Source organism: Schistocerca cancellata, chromosome 2 (assembly GCF_023864275.1).
Source record: "Schistocerca cancellata isolate TAMUIC-IGC-003103 chromosome 2, iqSchCanc2.1, whole genome shotgun sequence".
NCBI lineage: Eukaryota > Metazoa > Arthropoda > Insecta > Orthoptera > Acrididae > Schistocerca > Schistocerca cancellata.
This window is the reverse complement of record NC_064627.1, coordinates 726,639,349-726,666,834: the sequence shown is the minus strand read 5'-3', so window position 1 is coordinate 726,666,834 and position 27,486 is coordinate 726,639,349. Positions and strand designations below refer to the sequence as shown.

Here is a 27,486-nt window from a genome sequence, read left to right as displayed (position 1 = left end):
CTTTATTGTGTTGCATATAGGATGTAAGCATCCTTCGACTGAAATCCTAGAAGGAGAAATAAATTCTGCAATTACCCCATATTAGAACAATTTAGTCCTTTCCCCCTGATCAACGCAATTAACACAAACTTTACTATGACTTACTTTATGTTCGTAGAAAAGTATTTTCAGCAACCAATTACTTGTCCCAATAGTCAATTGCGAATTAGGAGAACACCAGAAAAATTATATTAACAACAGGATAAACATGCAGGTTTAGTTTGATGATAAGTCCACGCTAAGAAAATACTTCCATGTTTCAGGAGCCCGAACATCGCGCTCACTTACAACATCCGCTGTTTCCCGACGTGCAGAAGAAGACGACATGTGAACAAGGTTCGTTAGCTTTTAGTCCAAAGTCGCTACAGACTCAGATATTTCCTGGATGATTATATTTCGGTAACGGTGAAATGCGTTTGTTGTAAATGCCGGATAGCAGTAAAATATATTTTTATGTAAAATCAGAGTGGTGAAATTCGGAGGACTTAACTAGATAGTAACACAAACAATGCAAAGCCGTTCCACGCCTTACATTTGTCATACATTCTCCATGGGCAAAATGTTTCCATTAATAAATGTCACACAACGCCAAAGCAACTATTAAGGAATTTTCTCTATGGTGATGCAGATAACAACAAACAGCGTTTCTCAAAGTTCTAATAATACGGGGTGTATCTTATGCAAGAGCAGATATTTCAACTGATGATTGGGGACAGTATACTGAAAAACGTTACATCAATATTTACCTCAATTGTCGACCAATAATTATAACTATTACAAGTCATATATTTTTAGGTTTCTTAATACCTTCAAGTATGTGTACCAAGAGAAAGCTGATATTGCTTATTTTCCCCTGGACCCCATTTCAAGTTATGAAGTGTGGAGGCGTGGACGTGGAACAGTTAGTGTATACCTATAGGCATAGACCACTCACCGGTGCAGTTACAGCCATGCAGAAATCAACAGGTCATAAAGTTTGTGACGTATTTGCGCGAAGACTTTTCGATGGAGAGAACAAACAACTAATATACAGAATGAGATTTTCACTCTGCAGCGGAGTGTGCGCTGATATGAAACTTCCTGGCGGATTAAAACTGTGTGTCCGACCGAGACTCGAACTCGGCAAAGGTCCCGAGTTCGAGTCTCGGTCGGGCACACAGTTTTAATCTGACAGGAAGTTTCAACTAATATACAGTTTTTTGTGCATATCATGGTACCACAGATAAAACTAACTACATTTACGCACGTACACCCTGCATAGTACAAATTGGTTTATGTAGAATGTCGACCAATCCCGGTATCGAAACTGAATATAACAGTTCTAGAAGGGAACCGTGTTTTTAAAGTTTATTCACAACGAAATTACTATTTACCAATATCTGAACTGTGCATTGACTCGTAAAATGAAATCTATTGCATTGTACACTCCCAGCATTAAAAATGATTTAACAGTAACCAAAACGAAGAAGGCGACTGCCCTGATAAAATTAGTTTTGCACTCAATGCACTGCGGTAACAGACCGTCCCCTAGCTCACATTTACCGAGCATATGTTGCACATCGAATACTGTTGCGTGGCTTGAAATTACTGTCCTCTCATTTTTATAAAAGATATTTACGGTCGAATATCGCTGTTGTCAGTCTGTTTCGCATTATATTTCATGCCCGAACATTATGACGTTCCAAAAGGAAAACAATATTCTGTCAACGAATCTACTGGGGATCTACAAAAACTACTTGTGTGAAACCAAGCTTTTTTAATTCACAAAGGATATCTTGCATATAGCGACATAAGAGATGACGTAGATTTTCGAAAAGTGTTTGACAATGTACCTCATTGTCAACAAGTACCCCCCCCCTCCCCAAAACGAAAAGATGACACCTAGATTCATCACAACATCTATGAGAACAGCATCGTTAACGAACAGTGAAACAGTTCTGTTTACTTTATATGACAATGACCGTAAATCAACGGAGCGAGAAAAAGGCAATCTCTGGACACGGGATATTTGCAGGTTGTGAAGCAAATGAAGGTTGCCACAGCGAAGGACTGCTTTCAGAAGCAAACTTTCTTCGTGAATGTGTGTCCCTTTTTTGCTGTGGGAAAAGTAGGTGCAACACAAGAGCTGGGAAAGATGCCGCCACGGAAGACGAAGAGACGACGCCCGAGAATGCTGCGGAAACGCGTCTGTCACCGCAAGCCTCGTGGCAGCCACCTGCCACTCACCACTTGTTGAATCACACTCACTTAACAACTACCGTCGACAGAGCACCTGACCAGATTCTCGTTCTCTCAGAATAACAGTAACTAAAGACTGAATCTGACTCTGATGGATTTTCATAAAAATAATGAATGTCAGGAAGTCGTTTCTGAAAGTATTTGTATGGAGTGTAGCCATGTATGGAAGTGAGACATGGACGATAACTAGTTTGGACAAGAAGAGAATAGAAGCTTTCGAAATGTGGTGCTACAGAAGAATGCTGAAAATAAGGTGGGTAGATCACGTAACTAATGAGGAGGTATTGAATAGGATTGGGGAGATGAGAAGTTTGTGGCACAACTTGACTAGAAGAAGGGATCGGTTGGTAGGACATGTTCTGAGGCATCGAGGGATCACAAATTTAGCATTGGAGGGCAGCGTGGAGGGTAAAAATCGTAGAGGGAGACCAAGAGATGAATACACTAAGCAGATTCAGAAGGATGTAGGTTGCAGTAGGTACTGGGAGATGAAGAAGCTTGCACAGGATAGAGTAGCATGGAGAGCTGCATCAAACCAGTCTCAGGACTGAAGACCACAACAACAACAAAGTGTTTCCTTTATATTTTTGATTAATTACTAGATTTTGTGAGTATATGCGTCATTTTGACCAATGGTGTTATTTCTACAGCGGTTTGAAAGTTTACCTTTAATTACAATCACCCTCTATTTAAAACCCCTGTCATATTATAATGCTAAATTGGGTCAAAATTTCAAAGCAATCCGTGGCGTTACAATGCTCTCCAGGTACGACTGGTGATTAATAAATCAAAGGTCCACCACGAACTGCTGCCCAACACCCCCCCACCCCCTCCTCCAGTACACCTCTTGCAATATGCCGATGACACCGCATTCCTCGCCCACGCTCCTACCCTCCAACGGTCCCAACGCCTTCTCCAGAACCACCTTGACCTTTTTGCCGCATGGTTTAACCAGTGTCTCCTGAAAATCAATCCTCCAAGACCCAGGCAATCATCGTCGCTCGTACCACTCGCTGCATCCGGCTCCTGGATTTCTCCCTTACCGTCTGCACCCGTCCTGTCTGCCTCACCCCCACCCTCACCTACTTTGGCCTCACCATTGACCGTCACCTCACCTGGGTCCCTCATCTCCACTCCATCCAATCCAAATCCCACAACCGCCTCCGACTCCTCAACCCTCCTCCACACCTACAAATCCTTAATCCGTCCCATCCTCTGTTATGCCAGTCCCGCCTGAATATCTGCCCCCCCCACCCCCCCGAAATTCTGTAAGTCCTTCCAGATCCTTGAGCGTCATGCACTCCACCTCGCCTTCCGTGTACACCTCCCGTCCCCCACGTGGATCCTCTATGACCACATTCCTTTCCCCCATCTGCTCCTATTCCTTGAACATATCCACATACTCTACACCTCCCGCCGCCTTGATCCCCCTCACCCCCTGGTTGCTCCTCTCCTCTCCCATCCCCGCCCCCTGCCACGTCTTCACTGTTGTGTCCGCCCTACCCTTCATCTGTACACTCTTCATCTCCTTTCCCAAGGAGGCTTCCATCAATTCCCCCTCCCGGATGATGCCCTCTCTCCCTCCATTTATCCCTCCTATCAACTCTGATCCTCACCCTCACCCCCCTCCTTTCGTCTATCCTTTTCTTGGGCTCCCTCTCCCCCCGTTCCATCCTCTTTTTTCCCCACCTACCCTTTCTCTGCCCCCCTTCTCTCCCCCTCTGCCTTTTCCTATTCTCTCTCGCGTCTGCCCTGCCCCTCCCCCCCCTTATGGGTCCTCTCCCTCCTTTGGTCCCCCCCCCCCACTTTCGTTTTTCCTCTCCTCCCTCCTTGTTTTCCCACTCATCTGTTCAGGTCCACCTCTCCATCTGCCCTAGGCTATGGTGTGTCCTCTTTGTGCCGACATTTTAGTGCAATGTTTACAGTGAGTGTTCAGTGTTGTGTGTCTTTCCCGAAGAGTTGGGAACAGCCATCATACTGTCGCTGGGTATGATTTTATATCTCTTACAAACAGAAACCAGACTATCGCCATGTTTTTAATTGTCTGTCTACTATGTTACCTGTCTGCATCCTGTGTATATTTATTAGCTTTGCTTTATGTTTTAACTTTCCCCAATTTTCCGTCGTTTTACAATTTAAGTCCCCGTTTTATCGCCTGCTTTTATTGTTTCTTAACTTCTCCTTACATTTTAAAAAGTCTGTAGGCTGCAGAGCAGCGTAATAAGCTACTGCCAGCCTGCCCCCTTCGGGGGGGGGGGGGGGGGGGGGGCGGATCGAAATACAATAAAGGAAAAAAAAACCACAAAATGCTGCTGAAGAGGCAAAAGTGTGAGCGGTGTCCTCGTCCACTTCGCCCACCCCCCCACCCCCCCCCCCGCCCCCAGTTCCCACCTGTGCTGCATGCAGCGTGACGTGTGTGCAGTGGCGGCCCGCCGCCTTCTGCCGGGCTACCAGCTGGTGGCGGGCGTGGGCTTGTACCGCGTCTACCGCACACAGCGCGGCTTCATCGACGCGGAGAACCGCTGCCTGCGCGACGGCGCGCACCTCGCCGTGCCGGAGACGCCGGCCGAGGCAAGGGCCATCGCAGACCTGCTGGCCGCGCACCGCCTGCACCACGCCTGGGTCGGCATCCGGCGGCACGCGCCCTTCATGTCCAAGTTCACCACCCTGCTGGGTAAGTCGCACCGCCTAACATAGCGCGCGCGCGCTGCTGTCTTAAGGTTGGCTGATATATAAGTTACACACGGTCAGTTTCAAACTAAAATTTGTAGTACCACTTCACTGTTACATTTTTAATATTCTCGAATACTCCGACAGATTTGCTAGAAATACACTACTGGCCATTAAAATTACTACACCACGAAGATAACGTTCTACAGACGCGAAATTTAACCGACGGGAAGAAGATCCTGTGATATGCAAATGACTAGCTTTTCAGAGCATTCACACAAGGCTGGCGCCGGTGGCGACACCTACAACATGCTGATATGAGGAATGTAACCAACCGATTTCTCATACACAAACAGCAGTTGACCGGCGTTGACTGGTGAAACGTTGTTGTGATGCCTCGTGTAAGGAGGAGAAATTCCTACCATCAGGTTTACGACTTTGATAAAGGTCGGATTGTAGCCTATCGCGATTGCGGTTTATCGTATCGCGACATTGCTGCTCGCGTTAGTCGAGATCCAATGACTGTTAGGAGAATATGGAATCGTTGGGTTCAGGAGGGTAATACGGAACGCCGTGCTGGATGCCAACGGCCTCATATCACTAGCAGTCGATATGACAGGCATCTTATCCGCATGGCTGTAACGGATCGTGCAGCCACATCTCGATCTCTGAGTGATCAGATGGGGACGTTTGCAAGACAACAACCATCTGCACGAACAGTTCGACGACGTTTGCAGCAGCATGGACTATCAGCTCGGAGACCATGGCTGCGGTTACCCTTGACGCTGCATCATAGACAGGAGCGCCTGCGATGGTGTACTCAGCGACGAACCTGGGTGCACGAATGGAAAAACCTCATTTTTTCGAATGAATCCAGGTTCTGTTTACAGCACCATGATGGTCGCATCCGTGTTTGGCGACATCGTGGTGAACGCACATTGCAAGCACGTATTCGTCAACGCCATACTGGCGTATCACCCGGCGTGATGGTATGGGGTGCCATTGGTTACACGTCAGGTCACGTGTTGTTCGCATTGACGGCACTTAGAACAGTGCACGTTACATTTCAGACGTGTTACGACCCGTGGCTCTACCCTTCATTCGATCCCTGCAAAATCCTATATTTAAGCAGGATATTGCAAGACCGCATGTTGCAGGTCCTTTCTAGATACAGAAAATGTTTAGCTGCTGCCCTGGCTAGCACATTCTCCAAATCTCTCACCAATTGAAAACGTCTGGTCAATGGTAGCCGATCAACTGGCTCGTCACAATAAGCCAGTCACTACTCTTGATGAACTGTGGTATCGTGTTGAAGCTGCATGTGCAGGTGTACCTGTACACGCCATCCAAGCTCTGTTTGACTCAATACCCAGACGTATCAAGGCCGTTATTACGGCCAGAGGTCGCTGTTCTGGGTACTCATTTCTCAGGATCTATGCCCCCAAATTGCGTGACAGTTCTAGTATAATACATTTTTACAATGAATACCCGTGTATCATCCGCATTTCTTCTTCGTGTAGCAATTTTAATGGCCAGTAGTGTATTTCATTTTCAACAACACGCTGACCATATACGCATAGTAAATTCCGAGTAGGTGGATTACCAAAGATCATTCACACTGGACTCGAATTCTTTGTTGAGAGCACGATTTCGTCCTGTTAGTCATGTTTTTTCCAAAACTACGTTTGTGTAGTTAACTAGCATTTCTATACTGTCAATGAAATACTTTTTTGTTGTGATATTTCATTGTTTTGAACACTTGACTAAATACTTTTTTGATGTGATATTTCATTATTTTGAACACTTGAGTAGCTATATGTCCCAACTTCCCTCCACAACTGCGAAGCATTTGAGACAGGCATTTTCCTTAATTGGGGTTTGGTACTATGTATTCCTAATACACCACACACTTGAGTCTGCAGTGTTTGGCCTATGCATTTACTTGCGGGAGAGATTAACGGCATCCTCAATGGTTTGGGAAGACTGTGCTTATTTCCATAAATATCACTGAAGGAAAAAAAACTAAAATAAGCCACACTTTCTGAAAAATGATATATTTTCCTTAACTAGTTTCGTTTCCTCGTAGCAAAAAATAGTGAGGAATTTGTACAACATATCCTCGTTACAGTCTGACGATTGGCTCAGGCCAGAAACTCGTTGAAGTGAAACAAAAAAAATTATCGAGAACTGTGACTTAATGCAGTTTCTTTCATTCAGTGGTATTTATAATTAATGTCATGGATCGCAATTCTCATATGCTTAGACGTACTCTTTCGGATCTGTTTGGTTTGGAACGCCCGCATGAAACTGTTCCTGGCCTCCAGGTAGGGAGAGAATGAAGATTATAGCTTCATGTCCAATCGATAAGGAGATCATTAGACCTGAAGGCAAGAATAAAACACTCTAAACAGAAAATCCCTGGCATTTGTATTGATAGTAATAGGGGTGGGAATAGTCTAAACTGAGGGGAGAAGCTGGAATTTAGGTAATATTCTGGATCTGACACTGAAGATTTCTTCAATTATTGTACTAACTCACTTAGTTGTGAAATCTCATATCACTAATCATGATTTGTGTTAATACTGCAATTAATTTGTAAAAGGATTTGCTTTGTAGAAGAATCGCAATTAGGATTCGATACCAAAAAGAGTATTTTCCCAAACTCTAATAGAAAAAATCCCGAAGACCTGGGCTGCCCAAATGGAGAAGGAGATCTGCAAGCCGTACTAAGAGCATATAGATGCCGAATGAAAGGAAATTATGGGGGGGGGGGGGGACTGAATGAACAAATATAGTGGTGGTGGGAAATATACGAACTGGCGGTAAATTAGAATAAAAATGCGTTATGGCAGAACTATACCAATTGTGTTGGTCGGTAATGTAAGACACCTTACTGCCTCCAGCCAATCACAGCGAAACAGAAGGCAGCCAATCCGGATGTAGATTGGAGAAATAAATAAAGTACATAAATTAAATAAACCCAAAATATCCGAGCATTGTATTTTTCTGAAAACCCCGAATTTTCATAGAGGTCATTAATTACACTTGCATACTTTTAAGTGAAGTAATGCAACTCGGCGCAGTTTTAACGCATCGTTATAATATTGCCCTGTAGGTATGCGTGTGTACGCAGTTTTACATAAATATTGCGGAAATAAACCATATCTTTGACCTTGGTGTCATTCTTACATAACACTTTAGTATTAGGCTGATATATTACGAATACCAACATCTCTGAGCTTCGTCGAACTAATGCATATCTTTGCCTTTCAAGCGGAGGTTACATAACTTTTTACCGCAAATCTGGCCATTTTCAAGCCTCATTTTAACACTTCACTGTACCGGGTGATCAAAAAGTCAGTATAAATTTGAAAACTTAATAAATCACGGAATAATGTAGATAGAGAGGTAAAAATTGACACACATGCTTGGAATGACATGGGGATTTATTAAAACCAAAAAGAAAAAAAAATATTGCTAGACGCATGAAAGATCTCTTGCGCGCGTCGTTTGGTGATGATCGTGTGCTCAGCCCCCACATTCGTCATGCTTGGCCTCCCAGGTCCCCAGACCACAGTCCGTGCGATTATTGGCTTTGGGGTTACCTGAAGTCGCAAGTGTATCGTGATCGACCGACATTTCTACGGATGCTGAAAGACAACAGCCAACGCCAATGCCTCACCATAACTCCGGACATGCTTTACAGTGCTGTTCTCAACATTATTCCTCGACTACAGCTATTGTTGAGGAATGATGGTGGACATATTGAGCATTTGTTGTAAATAACATCATCTTTGCTTTGTCTTACTTTGTTATGTTAATTATTGCTATTCTGATCAGATGAAGCGCCATCTACATCTACATCTACATTTATACTCCGCAAGCCACCCAACGGTGTGTGGCGGAGGGCACTTTACGTGCCACTGTCATTATCTCCCTTTCCTGTTCCAGTCGCGTATGGTTCGCGGGAAGAACGACTGTCTGAAAGCCTCTGTGTGCGCTCTAATCTCTCTAATTTTACATTCGTGATCTCCTCGGGAGGTATAAGTAGGGGGAAGCAATATATTCGATACCTCATCCAGAAACGCACCCTCTCGAAACCTGGCGAGCAAGCTACACCGCGATGCAGAGCGCCTCTCTTGCAGAGTCTGCCACTTGAGTTTGTTAAACATCTCCGTAACGCTATCACGGTTACCAAATAACCCTGTGACGAAACGCGCCGCTCTTCTTTGGATCTTCTCTATCTCCTCCGTCAACCCGATCTGGTACGGATCCCACACTGATGAGCAATACTCAAGTATAGGTCGAACGAGTGTTTTGTAAGCCACCTCCTTTGTTGATGGACTACATTTTCTAAGGACTCTCCCAATGAATCTCAACCTGGTACCCGCCTTACCAACAATTAATTTTATATGATCATTCCACTTCAAATCGTTCCGCACGCATACTCCCAGATATTTTACAGAAGTAACTGCTACCAGTGTTTGTTCCGCTATCATATAATGATACAATAAAGGATCCTTCTTTCTATGTATTCGCAATACATTACATTTGTCTATGTTAAGGGTCAGTTGCCACTCCCTGCACCAAGTGCCTATCCGCTGCAGATCTTCCTGCATTTCGCTACAATTTTCTAATGCTGCAACTTCTCTGTATACTACAGCATCATCCGCGAAAAGCCGCATGGAACTTCCGACACTATCTACTAGGTCATTTATATATATTGTGAAAAGCAATGGTCCCATAACACTCCCCTGTGGCACGCCAGAGGTTACTTTAACGTCTGTAGACGTCTCTCCGTTGATAACAACATGCTGTGTTCTGTTTGCTAAAAACTCTTCAATCCAGCCACACAGTTGGTCTGATATTCCGTAGGCTCTTACTTTGTTTATCAGGCGACAGTGCGGAACTGTATCGAACGCCTTCCGGAAGTCAAGGAAAATGGCATCTACCTGGGAGCCTGTATCTAATATTTTCTGGGTCTCATGAACAAATAAAGCGAGTTGGGTTTCACACGATCGCTGTTTCCGGAATCCATGTTGATTCCTACATAGTAGATTCTGAGTTTCCAAAAACGACATGATACTCGAGCAAAAGACATGTTCTAAAATTCTACAACAGATCGACGTCAGAGAGATAGGTCTATAGTTTTGCGCATCTGCTCGACGACCCTTCTTGAAGACTGGGACTACCTGTGCTCTTTTCCAATCATTTGGAACCTTCTGTTCCTCTAGAGACTTGCGGTACACGGCTGTTGGAAGGGGGGCAAGTTCTGTCCGACATTTTTTTAACGTTTGTATTTTTTTGGTTCTAATAAAACCCCATGTCATTCCAAGCATGTGTGTTAATTTGTACCTCTCTATCTACATTAATCCATGATTTATTCAGTTTTCAAATTTATACTGACTTTTTGTTCACCCGGTAATTGGTATTTTTTAATTTTCTTTGCAGTACAATTGGGCTAGTCCCACAATCTCGGATTCTTTTTAAATTTCCTGTCCTTTTTTGTATTTCCCATCACCGCTATCTTTGACTTTGAATTTTCCGCCTTTTTTTAAATTTCCCACCATCTGCCATTCTGATGTCCCAATTGCGCGTAGGATTTACTGATACTGACGCTGTAAATTGCTTTGCAAGTTCTAACTTTTGATTTGATGGTGGCAGTAGCTGAAAGAACGTTATAAATAAAGATATTTATTAAGCGATCTTGTCAGTTTTATTCGCAGAATATTTTCAGATCTAACAGTTCAGTAATCCGGTTCCTAACACCTACTAGTAACTACCGCGGATAGTCCACACAGTGGCACAGGAATACCGTTCTAGGTCAGTAGGGAAAGAGTCACACAAAACATCTCTCTCAAATTATCACGGAAACAGACATAATTTATTGGCTTCTACCAAACCTCGTCAATTTCACCTCGTTTCCAAAAACACTGCCCCCGTATGGCTTCCTGCAATGCGATCTGATCCTAGCGTTTGCGTGCCGACTACCTGCATACTCTACTAAAAGTCACACCCACCAAGAACACCGGAAAAACCTACCCGAAATCCTCATCTGCGCACGGGAACGCACTTTTAGAATCTCAGTTTCCATAGTGTAGGAAGAGGCTGATCAGGATCCTCCTTCTCCCGACTTCTGAGATACGCTACGAGAACACCAATACCGCTCGAGAGGTCCCACGACTTCTACAGCCCACTAGAGCTACCGACCGACCTCTCGAATTTGAGACCTCCCGAAACTCTTTACGAATTAATTTAACGTTTATGCCTTCCAGCCAGTCAGTATCACGAGCAGAAAGAAGGCATTTCGATTGGCCATTTCTTGTTCCCGCTTATCGTGCTTCTGTACGGGGCTTCCGTTAGAACTTGTTCACCAATGAGTTTCTGAAAACCTGCCGTCGTGGAGAAATTACTCGCCCTTAAAAGAGTACTGGTCTGACCAATCATTCAGAAGGATTAGGGAATGACCAGCCAACTACTTCATGGATGGAGAAAACCTCTTGCCCTGGCATACACAGTACTCACGGAAACCACCAAACACGCGCGAGAAAGATATAGGATTTTATCCACCATCAGCAACAGCATTTCTGATTGTTGAAATAATCAGCTACCAGCTGCAAAAAGGAAATTTTATTTCTTTACCCTTCTTCAGAGGGTTATAAAAAACATTTTATTTGTGAGTGTCAAAAGTACGGTGTGTCCAACGTATTACTGTGGTCATGTGGCACATGCAGTGGCACTATGAAGAACATACTGCACACGTCTCACTTTTTGACGCTCCAAAAAATTCGATATTTATAAACTTCGGAAGAGGTGCACTAGGTGCCTAAAACAGGTAAAGGAATAAAATATGTTTGGTGCAACTGTTTGCCGTTTATTTCAAGGAGCGAAAAATGTGTGTTACACTACTGGCCATTAAAATTGCTACACCACGAAGATGACGTGCTACAGACGCGAAATTTAACCGACAGGAAGAAGATGCTGTGATATGCAAATGATTAGTTATTCAAAGCATTGACACTAGGTTGGCACCGGTGGCGAGACCTACAACGTGCTGACATGAGGAAAGTTTAAAAACCAATTTCTCATACACAAACAGCAGCTGACCGGCGTTGCTTGGTGAAACGTTGTTGTGATGCCTCGTGTAAGGAGGAGAAATGCGTACCATCACGTTTCCGACTTTGATAAAGGTCGGATTGTAGCCTGTCGCGATTGCGGTTTATCGTATCGCGACGTTGTTGCTCGGGTTGGTCGAGATCCAATGACTGTTAGCAGAATATGGAATCGGTGGGTTCAGGAGGGTAATACGGAATGCCGTGCTGGATCCCAACGGCCTCGTATCACTATCAGTCGAGATAACAGGCATCTTATCCGCATGGCTGTAACGGATCGTGCAGCCACGTCTCGATCCCTGAGTCAACAGATGGGGACGTTTGGAAGACAACAACCATCTGCACGAACAGTTCGACGACGTATGCAGCAGCGTGGACTATCAGCTCGGAGACCATGGCTGCGGTTACCCCTGACCCTGCATCACAGACAGGAGCGCCTGCGATGGTGTACTCAACGACGAACCTGGGTGCACGAATGGCAAAACGTCATTTTTTCGGATTAATCCATGTTCTGTTTACAGCATCATGATGGTCGCATCCGTCTATGGCGACATCGCACATTGGAAGCGTGTATTCGTCATCGCCATACTGGCGTACCACCCAGCGTGATGGTATGGGGTGCCATTGGTTACACCTCTTGTTCGCATTGACGGTGGTTTGAATAGTGGACGTTACATTTCAGATGTGTTACGACCCGTGGCTCTACCCTTCATTCGATCCCGGCAAAACCCTACAATTCAGCCGGATAATGCACTACTGCATGTTGCAGGTCCTGTACGGGCCTTTCTGGATACAGAAAATGTTCGACTGCCGACCTGGCCAGCACATTCTCAAGATCTCTCACCAATTAAAAACATCTGGCCAATGGTGGCCGTGCAACTGGCTCGTCACAATAGGCCAGTCACTACCCTTGATGAACTGTGGTATCGTGTTGAAGCTGCATGGGCAGTTGTACCTGTACACGCCATCCAAGCTCTGTTTGACTCAATGCCCATGCGTATCAAGTCCGTTATTACGGCCAGACGTTTTTGTTCTGGTTACTGTTTTTTCAAGATCTATGCAGCCAAACTGCGTGAAAATGTAATCACATGTCAGTTCTAGTATAATATATTTGTCCAATGAACACCTGTTTATCATCTGCATTTCTTCTTGGTGTAGCAATTTTAATGGCCAGTAGTGTACATGTCGTTCGTATAAGAGCGAACAGGTTGCCACATTTACTTTTTGGTCGCCATTGAAAATGATATTGTCTTTGTTAGGTAGTACTTCCTCGTAGCTAGCCGTGCCTTCTGCTGCACAGATACTGTAAATGAAATACGACTCCAAGTGCACACAGTGTCTTACATATTTAGCTGTAAGGGCTCAGCATGTCGTGGTAAGAGTAAAGTGCCGCGGTCGCGGTGTGGTCTGGTGACGAGTGCGTGTCGGCAGGCGACGACGTGAAGAAGCTGGCGTTCCACGAGTGGGAGGAGGAGGGCGTGGTGCCGCTGGAGGACTGCTGCACGCTGAGCGGCCCGCGCGGCGGCCGCGGCGTCGGGCTGTCGGTGTGGCCGTGCTCGCGGCCGCTCACCTTCGTCTGCGAGCAGCCGGCGGGCGCCGCGCTGCCCCGCGGCTACTGGCTGGCCGGCGACGGCAGCGCGCTGCGCCTGCACCCGCTGTCCGAGGGCCGCGACGCCGCCGCCGCCGCCTGCCGCGGGGAGGCCGCCCTGCTGGCCGTGCCGCGCACAGACTCCCACGCCGAGGAGCTGCTGGCCGCCTTGCACCAACACAACGTCACCGGCGACGTCTTCGTCGGCATACAAGCCGACGCCGCAAGCGGCTTCCACACTGATGCCGGTGAGTTTCCATTTGTTCTGTGCCATCGTTAAAACCGTCGGTGTTTGTAAAATGATGCATGGTGTCCAAAGGGACCGTGTTCCTACAACAATCCTCTGCACTGAAGAACTTGAAACGATACAGTAGTTCCCGCTCAATAAACAGCAGGTTTCGCTGCTCGCTCGCACCGGGAATTACAAACGGAAGCGGCTCCGCCGCTAATTTTTATTGCACGACGTGGCCGGCCGCGGGTGCAACAGAACCCATGTGGACGGGTGGAAAGAAATGCGTCAGTCTTCATGTTGTTGTTCTTGTGGTCTTCAGTCCTGAGACTGGTTTGATGCAGCTCTCCATTCTACTCTGTCCTGTGCTAGCTTCTTCATCTCCCAGTACCTACTGCAACCTACATCCTTTTGAATCTGTTTAGTGTATTCATTTCTTGGTCTCCCTCTACGATTTTTACCCTCCACGCTGCCCTCCAATACTAAATTGGTGATCCCTTGATGCCTCAGAACATGTCCTACCAACCGATCCCTTCTTCTAGTCAAGTTGTGCCTCAAACTTCTCTTCTCCCCAATCCTATTCAATACCTCCTCATTAGTTATATGATCGACCTATCTAATCTTCAGCATTCTTCTGTAGCACGACATTTCGAAAGCTTCTATTCTCTTCTTGTTCAAACTAGTTATCGTCCATGTTTCACTTCCGTACATGGCTACGCTCCTTTCAGAAACGATTTCCTGACACTTAAATCTATACTCAACAAATTTCTCTTCTTCAGAAACGTTTTCCTTGCCATTGCCAGTCTACGTTTTACACTCCTGGAAATTGAAATAAGAACACCGTGAATTCATTGTCCCAGGAAGGGGAAACTTTATTGACACATTCCTGGGGTCAGATACATCACATGATCACACTGACAGAACCACAGGCACATAGACACAGGCAACAGAGCATGCACAATATCGGCACTAGTACAGTGTATATCCACCTTTCGCAGCAATGCAGGCTGCTATTCTCCCATGGAGACGATCGTAGAGAACGGCTTGCCATGCCATTTCCACCTGGCGCCTCATTTGGACCATCGTTCGTGCCGGACGTGCAGACCGCGTGAGACGACGCTTCATCCAGTCCCAAACATGCTCAATGGGGGACAGATCCGGAGATCTTGCTGGCCAGGGTAGTTGACTTACACCTTCTAGAGCACGTTGGGTGGCACGGGATACATGCGGACGTGCATTGTCCTGTTGGAACAGCAAGTTCCCTTGCCGGTCTAGGAATGGTAGAACGATGGGTTCGATGACGGTTTGGATGTACCGTGCACTATTCAGTGTCCCCTCGACGATCACCAGTGGTGTACGGCCAGTGTAGGAGATCGCTCCCCACACCATGATGCCGGGTGTTGGCCCTGTGTGCCTCGGTCGTATGCAGTCCTGATTGTGGCGCTCACCTGCACGGCGCCAAACACGCATACGACCATCATTGGCACCAAGGCAGAAGCGACTCTCATCGCTGAAGACGACACGTCTCCATTCGTCCCTCCATTCACGCCTGTCGCGACACCACTGGAGGCGGGCTGCACGATGTTGGGGCGTGAGCGGAAGACGGCCTAACGGTGTGCGGGACCGTAGCCCAGCTTCATGGAGACGGTTGCGAATGGTCCTCGCCGATACCCCAGGAGCAACAGTGTCCCTAATTTGCTGGGAAGTGGCGGTGCGGTCCCCTACGGCACAGCGTAGGATCCTACGGTCTTGGCGTGCATCCGTGCGTCGCTGCGGTCCGGTCCCAGGTCGACGGGCACGTGCACCTTCCGCCGACCACTGGCGACAACATCGATGTACTGTGGAGACCTCACGCCCCACGTGTTGAGCAATTCGGCGGTACGTCCACCCGGCCTCCCGCATGCCCACTATACGCCCTCGCTCAAAGTCCGTCAACTGCACATACGGTTCACGTCCACGCTGTCGCGGCATGCTACCAGTGTTAAAGACTGCGATGGAGCTCCGTATGGCACGGCAAACTGGCTGACACTGACGGCGGCGGTGCACAAATGCTGCGCAGCTAGCGCCATTCGACGGCCAACACCGCGGTTCCTGGTGTGTCCGCTGTGCCGTGCGTGTGATCATTGCTTGTACAGCCCTCTTGCAGTGTCCGGAGCAAGTATGGTTGGTCTGACACACCGGTGTCAATGTGTTCTTTATTCCATTTCCAGGAGTGTATATCCTCTCTACTTCGACCATCATCAGTTATTTTGCTCCCCAAGTAGCAAAACTCCTTTACTACTTTAAGTGTCTCATTTCCTAACCCAATTCCTTCAGCATCACCCAACTTAATTCGACCACATTCCATTATCCTCCTTTCAAGACACTGTCCATTCCGTTCAACTGCTCTTCCAAGTCCTTTGCTGTCTCTGACAGAATTACAGTGTCATCGGCGAATGCATATTTATATGTGTCGTGTATTATGCATTTCTTGTACGAGAATGTGAATCTGCACATGAACTTTCCTAAACCTCCTCACACTTTTCAATAAAGCGTGGCCAAATCTTGGAAAGTAGTTCTGTAGTATAGTAGTGCCAACCTTACTCCTCGGTAGGGGATCAGAGAGACAGCACAGGCAGCTAAAAGTCAAAGACGTTCGAGTGTCACAAAATTTGGGGTGGAGAGGTTGGTCACGGCCAAGTGGTTCGACCATCCCTTCCACCGGGGCCCAGGAAGACCTCTGGGTGCTCGCGATATTCTGGGAGTGATAGAGAAGACGGGTAAGTGAGCAGACATGCCCTTAGTGCGTCTGTCTCGATGTTCACGCGTGGTAGAGAGGTATTTGAATGTTTGCAATAATTCTTTTATTCCCAGCTTCGTATTGTGTAAGGAAATGAATGTTCTCGTTTAATTACGGAAATTTGATCCCCTGTGTTAATGTATCTGGTCCCAGTTTTCCCGTTATCCTCCTCACATAGTGGATGTCCCATGTAAAATATAGGGAGAATTTGGTGGCATACATTTGGCCAACGCAAATCCTTCTTGCCCGTATAATTGTGCGTGCAGATTAGTATACAATATACCCGCTGTAAAGTTCAGTGATAATGTTTAAAATAAACAAATAATCAGTTGTCATCAATGTTTAACATTCTCTAAAAATCACAAAGGAGTCAAGTTAAAGGAATTCATTTAAAATAAAAGATATAGAATGCAGGGACCCTCACATCAGTGTGTGAGCCCTCCAGCCCCTTGCCTAGTATCGTACAGAATAGGGCACGCTCTCTAGGTAGTGCTCTCAAACTTTCCTCCCCAGTTATCGGTTGCGCAATTTTCATTCAGGGCTTGACGACATCAGCTTTCATCTGGCGTCCCTAGGCAAGGAGGGTTGACCGTAACCTTTAAAACTGAAGCGTTAAGGAAACTGTTATAGGCATGCGTATTCAAATACAGAGATATGTAGACAGACAGAATGCGCTCCTGCAGTAGGCAACTCCTACATAAGACAACAAGTGTCTGGTGCAGTTGTTAGATCGGTTACTGCTGCTACAATGGCAGGTTATCAAGATTTAACTGACTTTTGACATGGTGTTATAGTCGACGAACGAGTGGTGGAACACAGCATCTGCATGGTAGCGATGAAGTGGGAATTTTCCCGGAAGACCATTTCATAAGCGCACCGTGAATATCACAAATCAGGTAACACATCAAATCCCCGACGTCGCTGCGGCCGAAAAGAGATCCTGCAAGAACGGGACTAACGACGACTGAAGAGAATTGTTCAACGTGACAGAAGTGCAACCCCGCAAATTCCTGCTCATTTCAATGCTGGGCCGTCAAAAAATGTCAGCGTGCGAACCATTCAACAAAAGATCAACGACATGGGCTTTCGGAGCCAAAGACCCACTCGTGTGCCCTTGATGACTGCTCGACACAAAGCTTTACGCCTCGCCTGCGCACGTCAACACCGACACTAAAAATGGCTCTGAGCACTATGGGACTCAACTGCTGAGGTCATTAGTCCCCTAGAACTTAGAACTAGTTAAACCTAACTAACCTAAGGACATCACAAACATCCATGCCCGAGGCAGGATTCGAACCTGCGACCGGAGCGGTCTTGCGGTTCCAGACTGCAGCGCCTTTAACTGCACGGCCACTTCGGCCGGCCCCTAACACCGACACTGGACGTTGATGACTCGAAATATGTTACCTGGTCGGACGAGTCTCCTTTCAAACTGTGTCGTGTACGGGTATCGAGACGGCCCGATGGATCCATGGACCCTGCTTGTCAGCAGGGCACTGTTCAATCTGGTAGGGTCTCTGTAATGGTGTGGGGTGTGTGCAGTTGGAGTGATATGGAACCCCTGATAAGCATCTTGTCTGATCACTTGCATCCATTTATGTCCATTGTAACTTACAACGTATATGGGCAATTCCAGCAGGACAATGGGACACCCCACACCTCCAGAATTGCTACAGAGTGGCTCCAGGAACACCCTTCTGAGTTCAGACACTCCCGCTGGCCACCAAACTCCCCAAACATGAACATTATCTAACATATCTGAGGTGCCTTGCAACGCGCTCTTCACAAGAGATCTTCACACCCTCGTTCTCTTACGATTTACGGACAGCCCTGCAGGATTCATGTTGTCAGTTCCCCCTAGCACTACTTCAGACTTTAATCGAGTGCATACCACGGTGTTGTGCGACACTTCTGTGTCCTCGCGTGGGACCTGCACTATATTAGGCAGGTGTACCAGTTTCTTTGACTCTTCAGTGTCTTCTTTTCTTTTTGGTCATCAGTCTACTGACTAGTTTGATGCGGCCCGCCACGAATTCCTTTCCTGTGCTAACCTCTTCATCTCAGAGTAGCACTTGCAACCTACGTCCTCAATTATTTGCTTGACGTATTCCAATCTCTGTCTTCCTCCACAGTTTTTGCCCTCTACAGTTCCCTCTAATACCATGGAAGTCATTCCCTCATGTTTAGCAGATGTCCTATCATCCTGTCCCTTCTCCTTATCAGTGTTTCCACATACTCCTTTCCTCTCCGATTCTGCGTAGAACCTCCTCATTCCTTACCTTATCAGTCCACCTAATTTTCAACATTCGTCTATAGCACCACATCTCAAATGCTTTGATTCTCTTCTGTTCCGGTTTTCCCACAGTCCATGTTTCACTACCATACAATGCTGTACTCCAGACGTACATCCTCAAAAATTTCTTCCTAATATTAAGGCGGGTATTTGATATTAGTAGACTTCTCTTGGCCAGAAATGCCTTTTTTGCCATAGCGAGTCTGCTATGGCAGTGTCTATCTGCAGAGAACTTCGAGGTCGTGGTGAAAAGTAATGCCTCCAGTTTTATATGTGAAAACTCTTACAGCTTTTTATATAAAACGGACTTTATTAAGAAATTTCTTCTCTGTTTCACTCGCAGCTTCCGTAAGATCAAGGTATGGCATCTTATGTAAGCTTTTGACAAAATTGTTTATTTCTGGTTGATCACTTAAGCTCAGGACAAACAAGTTTTGCCATATGTTCCATTATCAACTGTTCCTACTGACATTACGTCTATACATCACTTTGTTCTGCGTCTATGTAATAGTTCTCTGAGATTTTATCTTATACTTACGTCGAGATCGGATGACCTCCCTTAATCATCTTCGATCTGTCTTAACAACTATGTTGTTAAGACAGATCACGTATTTAGTTTCTGTAGAATTTTCCTGTTACTTCTGGATAGTTGTAATGTGACAGAGCGTTCCAATGATGCTTCATGTTTGTAAGTAAGTTATATCGTATATAGTAAGATAATTTTTGCCACAAGTATTGTGCATTATGTAAAAGTCTGATCTTATTATCGTCTATTGTTTATTTTTTTGGTGTTGTGTTCCTCCCATTTGTCTTTCTATTGGGTCGGTAAAGTTTCACAGATAATTTTTAAGTCCGAGGTTGGTCTGTTCGTTTGGGATATTATTCGGATATGTATTTGCGTGCGCATAAGTTTCCGGTTTTTCCAAAATGTTCATGGTCTCATCTTTTAGTATATTATGTAGAGTTTTCAAAGCGTTTTCGATTGTGTTCGGTCTCTGATATTTGTTTTTTAAGTGTAGATAAAAACTGGACTGTTCTTTAAATCTGAGACTAAAACTTCGTGCTCTTTGTCCGATCTAAAAACTGTTCCAGTCATCCCAGTAAATTTTATATACACCTATATTAGTGATGACAGGGACGTCACTTTTTCCTGCTACCGTCTTTGTAAGATATTGGTAGTGCGAAATGTTAGTCGTATTTTCGTATTTCTTAAAAACAAAGCCGAGACCAGGGAAAGCGACGTACAGATCTTTTCTAATCCAGGTTTACACAAAATTTTCTGTGACGACTGCAACAGTTTTACATCGGACAAACAGGACAGAGTTTTAGTATCGAGTTTAAAGAACACACAAGAGTGCGCCAAAGCAACCAATCAAGTTTCTATCTACACTTAAAAAATAAAAACCTTAGAACGAACACAGCTGATAACATTTCGAAAATTCCGCATAGGATACCAAAAGGCCAAACCATAAACATTTCGGAATAACTGGAAATTTGTTAATCGGAACGACAACCTAAACAAACAGACGGACTCCACACATACATGTAATCTGGAACGCTTTACTGACGCAATAGAAAAAGAAAAGGGATGAAGACTATAAAACAAATAAAAAACGATAGACAACACTTAGATGGCATATCTACATAAAGCACAATATCTCCGGCAAAAAATCTCTAAGTACTTTACTTGTAAACAAAAATGCTTCAAATGGCTCTGAGCTCTATGGGACTTAACTTCTGTTGTCATCAGTCCCCTAGAACTTAGAACTACTTAAAGCTAACTAACCTAAGGACATCACAGACATCCATGCCCGAGGCATGATTCGAACCTGCGACCGTAGCGGTCGCGCGATTCCGGACTGAAGCGCCTAGAACCGCTCGGCCACATTGGCTCAGTTCTGCAATTTCGGTTACAGGAGTAACCCGTCCATACACAGCAACCTTCACATGCTACGTAAACAAAAAGCATCGCTATAACGATCCATTATTTTACAACTATCAAAAAATAAAACGAAATTTCTACAGAAAGTGACCCATAATAACAATAAGGTACATAAAATAACTTCCATTCTAAGATGATTTATGGATGGCACTAGATTTAGACGTAATTGCCGTATAAGATATAATCTCATGGTTATACTGCGTTGACGTTGGAACGAATGAGCAATTTCACTATCATTCTTCTATACAGAGTAAATACGTTACCAATATGGTGACTGAAAGAAATTATGTTCCCAAACGATTCTTTCACGTGACTCCATGTAGACGTAAGTATGACATAAAATGTCATTGTATTATAGCATAGATGTAGAATAAAATGATATATAAATGTAATATCGACAGGAACATTTGATAATGGCACTTATGCGCAAACGAGCTTGTCGCGAAGTTACGTAATGAACAAGCAACAGATAATTTACAGTTAATTTTGCCAAAAGTATTAGCATTCCACATCATCATTAATTATGCCTGCATTTTTATTTCTCGCCATAATCACCCTGGTCCCAAATATATTTCTCCAAACGGGCGACCAGTTTGTTGACACCGTCATTGTAGAATGTTTATCCTTGTTGACGGAGCCACAGCCCAACCCCGCATCTCGTTGCACCACTTCGTCACTATCAAGGTGAAGTCCGCGCTGGTCTACTGTTAGTTATGCAACCAGATGAAGACTGGATGGGGCCAAGTTAGGACTGTATGTAGGATTATCGATGACAGTGAACCTAAGGCGTCAGATTGCTGTAGATATCGCAGCGCTCCGGTCAGGTCTAGCGTTGTCATCCTGAACGAGAGGTAGCTTCGTGTCTAGACGAACTCTTCGATTTCATGCTTCAGGTTTCTGTGGATCTCGCACTACCCTCTAGATTATGGTGGTGTCTGTGAGCATGAATTCCAAGTGCACCACATCTTGAACATCCGAGGAGACTGCGACCATGACTTTGCCTGCTGATGAGATGGTCTTGACTTTATTTGGCGTCTGTGATCCTTTGTGGCGGATCTGCACTATTACTCTCTTGTTTCCGTGGTCAAAATGGTGTACGTAGCTTTCATCACCTGTCACAGGGTTCTTAAGGGAGACATCATCCTCAGGCTTAAAATTCAAATAAAATAGTTGACAGACGTCCGGTATCCCCTCTCTCATGTCAAGACAGAGAATTCTGTACACCCACTGTGCACACGGTTGTCTGTACCGACGTTCTGCGATGAGGACCTGCAAACCCTCTCCCCACATTAACTGAAAGCTGTGTCTCTGTTAACCTAAGATTTTTCCCGACAAGTTCATCATGATGTCGATACAATTATCACCGTATACAGCTTCCATTCTCCCATGTTTATCAAATGGAGGCACCTTTTTTGCGGTTAGGAACTCGATTAAACTGCCCCTTGTCACGGTTCGCGCGGCTCCCGCCGTAGAAGCTTCGAGTCCTCCCTCGGGCATGGGTGTGTGTGTTGTCCTTAGCGTAAGTTACTATAAGTTAGATTGTGTGTAAACTTAGGGACCGATGAACTCAGCAGTTTGGCCCCATAAGACCTTACCAAAAATTTCCAAATTTCAGCTTGTTTTAAGAACAGAATAAAAACATAGTGACGACGTCATGGTAATATTTTTCAGCCGGCCGCTGTGACCGAGCGGTTCCAAGCGCTTCCGTCCGGAGCCGCGCTTCTGCTACGGTCGCAGGTTCGAATCCTGCCTCGGGCAAAGATGTGTGTGATGTCCTTAGGTTAGTTAGGTTTAAGTAGTTCTAAATTCCAGGGGACTGATGACCTTAGAAGTTAAGTCCCATAGTGCTCAGAGCCATTTGAACCATTTTTTGTATGTTCATTTAAATATTTTATCTGTCTTCATTCAAGCTGTCCGAATCGCCTAACTGTATTTTTGTTACATATCTCTTCGAAGGCCTGTAGTGCATTGTGTCACATCTGAAGACTTTCCAAAAACAGACATAATGTCTGATGGGATAACTGCAATCACTGGTTTTTCCAGAGGTATTTGTAATCCGTCTTGATTGCAAAAAACGTTTATTCACATGACCGGTTTCGGTTTCTCTAGATCCATCTTCAGTTCTGCAAAATGGTGCAAATGGCTCTGAGCACTGTGGGACTAAACTTCTGAGGTCAGCAGTCCTCTAGAACTTAGAACTACTCAAACCTAACTAACCTAAGGACACCGCACACATTCATGCCCGAGGCAGGATTCGAACCTGCGGCCGTAGCGGTCACGCGGTTCCAGACCGAAGCGCCTAGAACCGCTCGGCCACATTGGCTCAGTTCTGCAATTTCGGTTACAGGAGTAACCCGTCCATACACAGCAACCTTCACATGCTACGTCACGTGACATGCTGCGTGATGTGACGCAGCATGTGAAGGTTGCTGTGAATGGACGGGTTGCTACTGTAACAAATTGCAGATCTGAAGATGGTTCTAGAGGAACCGAAACCGGCCATGTGAATAAACATTTTTTTGCAGTCAAGACGGATTATGAATAACATTGGGACATCTCAAAACGGCAGCTGCTAGCCGAAACCGGTAATGTGATTATTTTGTACATTTTGAAGCTATCGCTAACGTGACACATTATTATGCAAGCATTTACAAAGGTCGTACACTTCCAGGTGACATTATGGCAATTTTAAAAATTTCGTGTGGTCAACGAACGTCGCTCATCATACAATAGACCATTTTCTTTCCAGTAGGTGTGTTTTGTTGAACGTATGTTTTGTTGAACGTATGTGGCAGCAGCGTTCCTTCCTGAGGAACTGCGTCTGTTAATGTTAAGGAGCTCTAGTCAGAAATTTTAGTTTATTGGTATGTTTCCTCGAACAAAATTGTATCTGATATATATCTTTCGCTATTGGCGATATAGCGTCCACAGTGTTTGTCTCCACACCAGCGTGGAAGGTGCGTTAGAAAAAAGCGAGCCACGGGTTGTAAAATTAAAATCGCTGAGGTGATCGCCTAAGGAAGAAGCTGGAGTCCCTACATGAGCGCTGAGAACTCATATTTGCTGTTAGAGGTACATGGGCGCACATCCATGTTACGACAGAGCGGGCATGTGCAAGCGTCGACAATGCGCCATACTCTGTAGCGCTGAAAAACGAGAAATGGAGACTTCGAAAGAAGCGCAAAGGGATTTATGCGTTACCTTATAGCGGAAGGAGTGTGGAGAAAGGAAATCAATCGAAGAATGGCACTGTCTGTCTGTTGCAATTCCGATGCTCAACCCGACTTCTGAGCCAACGCCTCCGGCCGGAGTGGCCGAGCGGTTCTAGGCACTACAGTCTGGAACCGCGCAACCGTTACGGTCGCAGGTTCGAATCCTGCCTCGGGCATGGATGTGTGTGATGACCTTAGGTTACTTAGGTTTAAGTAGTTCTAAGTTCTAGGGGACTGATGACCTCAGAAGTTACGTCCCATAGTGCTCAGAGCCTCTTTTTTTTTTTTTTTTTTTTGGGCCAACGCCCGCTGCCGTAACTCGCCCCGCGCCAATCTTTAATAATGAAGGCATCCACTGGCTGGAAAATGGCACCAGTAATGTTACGTATCAATCCAGATCATGCGTCGTCGGTCGTCGGCTAAAGGCATCCGTCCTTCCTTGAATCGGTTGTGCCACGCCTTGGCCCTTACAGCGGATGTGCGGTGCTCTTCATTTACTTGTGCCATTCTTCGAGGAATTTCTGTTTCCTGCACCCCTTCGGATGTCAGAAAACGCGCTGCACCCCCTTGATCTTCTTTTGAAGCCACCATTCCACCGTTTACAGCGCAACAGTGCGCAGTGGACGTTCTGCGTGAGCGCGTGCTCGCTTTGTAGTCTCGAGGGTGTGCGGCTATGTCCATCTAGGGGCGAGTTTTGGGCCTCGGCGCTCTTGTAGGGACCACACCTTGTTCTTGTTCCGTAGACAGTGGCGTTACGAGCCCTTCCTCCGTTTCCAGTCTACAACCTCTGGTTGGTTTCTTTGTTCCTGAACGCTCCTTACAAATAACAGACTCATCTAACGCTGACTTCTTTACCTCCATTATGCTGTAGCCCAACTTTCGCAGTTTTTTATGGTCCACTGATTCCCTTAACGCGATCAGGACGGTCTCATAGCGGACACGTTTGAGCTTTCTTCGCTTTACTGTCAGTATTTTGTCCTGTCGTGTGTCCTACAGGTGAGCCCTTGGAACTGCTGGACTTCAAGAACTGGCTGCCAGGCCACCCGCAGCGGTCACGGGAGACTCGGCGGTGTGTCTGCATGGAGACCAGGGGCGTCCTCAAGGTCTGCGACTGCGAGCTGCCGCTGCCCTTCTTCTGCGAGATACACTTCTGACCCACAGCTCTGCCGCTGTTGCTTCTGCTATGGTCTCCTGTAGATGCGTCGTGCTACGGTCTACTGTACTTTAAAATACTATTAAACACTAGTTGCACTTCGAGACTCCTTTTTGTACTCCATGACCGAGGAGCGAGATATTAAGCGTCCATTCACAGAGAAAGTTTATTCCAGACTTTCAATTACAAGTAATGTTTCTGTACGAAGTTGTAATAAACAGATGATCACAATACGAACATGTATTTTTCTGATAATTTTATTAATATGAAGCGGTTATCACACAATAGACATCTCTGTCAAAAACTTCTCCTTACCTTTTAATGACTTTAAATGTTCTAGTTTGCTTTTCAGAACCCACACAAAGCAGAAAAGGATTGTCTACCTTGATTCGAAAATCTATTAGTAAGCAATAGAAGAATTTTGATTATATTTGCTGTCATTAAACGAAATAAATTTCCATTCTATAGTCTAGTATTACTAACAATTGTACATTGGACAGTTAATCGTTATTTGCTCCAAAGACCAGGAATAATCAATATTTTGTCTCATTCTCTTTGGAAAATTACAAGACTATTTAAGAAGAAGAACCGATTTTAATGTTCATAATTAAAGTTAGAAGCCGCGACTGTAACGTCACTGTATAGAGACACGTTCAACGTTTCCACCAAACGTCACGCGAAACGTGAATGGCTCGACAAATATCAAAACCTTAGCAACATTTCGCATCTCATACAAGTCTGCTGGTCAATAGTTATTGAATTCTAAGGTTCAACAAGTAATTTTGGGCTGATCTTAATGAGTGAATGGCTGAGATGGGAAAGCAGCATTGTCTTTTATGTATGCATAATATTCATGTGCCTGTGGTCCGTCGTTCCCACATCTTCGAATACAAGGCCCTGTAATGCGAACTCCGTGCGAAATGGAGATAAGAAGCCGTCTTGCGTGTAGATGAAGTCGTTCGAACTGTTGAATATTAGAGAAAAGGAACGCAGATGTTCAATTAACAGAATTATTTCTGATAAGCAAAGGTCGATAAACTCCGTGTGTTCTGAGTGTTAATAAGCATAGAGAAGATAGTAACCTTTGTCGAATCTCTCATGTTCAAAAGCCTACTCCCCCGCCCTCCCTCCTAGCTAGTAATATTATATTGAACATCTTTATGTTAAAGTAGTGATTTATGCTAAAATAGTAATCGTACATAAAACTACCCTCTTCGATGTTTTCTTAACATGTCATACAGAATTCTAATCATATGTTGAGTTCATCCCATTTGTGTTTAACAGAACATCGTGTACGTATGGACGTCTATTTGGAATAGTCTCGCTGGAAAAATGTTATAAGGCTGCACCTCTTGCAGGCATCTGGGAGTAATGTCAAGAACCGTTATTTCCCGCAATCTTTCAAGTGACTAACAGGGGGCTGTGCTGTCACAGTCACACCTGAAATAGAGCCGAGACACCTGAACAGCTTCGCAAATTCCGAAGAGAAGTAGCGCTGTTGAGTCTCTAAAATTAAGCACTCATAGTACACTGATAAGTCTCTGGAAAACTCATGAACGAAGGTCTGCAGTTAGGAATATCTTGCAACTTCTTACTTGTATGTGCCTCAGTGGTTAACAAGAGAACAGATTTACTTTTATTTTGCTATTGAAAAACAAAGAAATACGAGCAGCTAATTTCTTGTTGGTTGAAGGAAGCCTTATTCGAATATAATTATTTCTACTGCTTAATATTCTAAGAACAACATGAAGAAGATCGCAAAGTTTAGCTCTTCATCGGACGGATTGATTATACCTAACAAACATTATCACACATCCTCATATTGAAGTATAGATATGAAACTATGTTTAACGTCTTGCTTTAATTAGTTAAATGAGAAAATGCTGCCGCCTTCCTTCGCGAGGTGGTTGTGACATAATCCGCATGTGTTCATTATCGAACATCAATAGTTCCTGAGACAGCAAGAGAATTTACGTGCTAGCCCGATATGAATGCGTAATATTCGTCTTATTCGGATAGAAGAGCGGAGTGAGAAGGAATATTGCTCCAGATCTACATCTACATCTACGTGGATACTCTGCAGATCACATTTAAGTGCGTAACAGAGCTTTCATCGAACCACTTTCACAATTCTCTATTATTCCAATCTCGTATAGCGAGCGGAAAGAATGAACACCTGTATCTTTCCATACGAGCTCTGATTTTTCTTATTTTATGGTGGTGATCGCTCC

At 45.0% G+C, this 27,486-nt stretch overlaps 1 protein-coding gene across 1 annotated transcript in view; it reads left to right on the top strand.

Annotated features, from left to right (window-relative positions):
* Positions 1-25,256, top strand: part of LOC126158106 (uncharacterized) — a 39,021-nt gene extending 13,765 nt beyond the window's left edge. The window contains exons 2-5 of the mRNA XM_049916421.1: positions 303-375; positions 4,700-4,951; positions 13,491-13,895; positions 25,099-25,256. Of these exons, the coding sequence (XP_049772378.1) occupies positions 303-375; positions 4,700-4,951; positions 13,491-13,895; positions 25,099-25,256 (888 nt within the window). The remainder of the gene's footprint in view (positions 1-302; positions 376-4,699; positions 4,952-13,490; positions 13,896-25,098) is intronic.
* Positions 25,257-27,486: the final 2,230 nt, after the last annotated feature.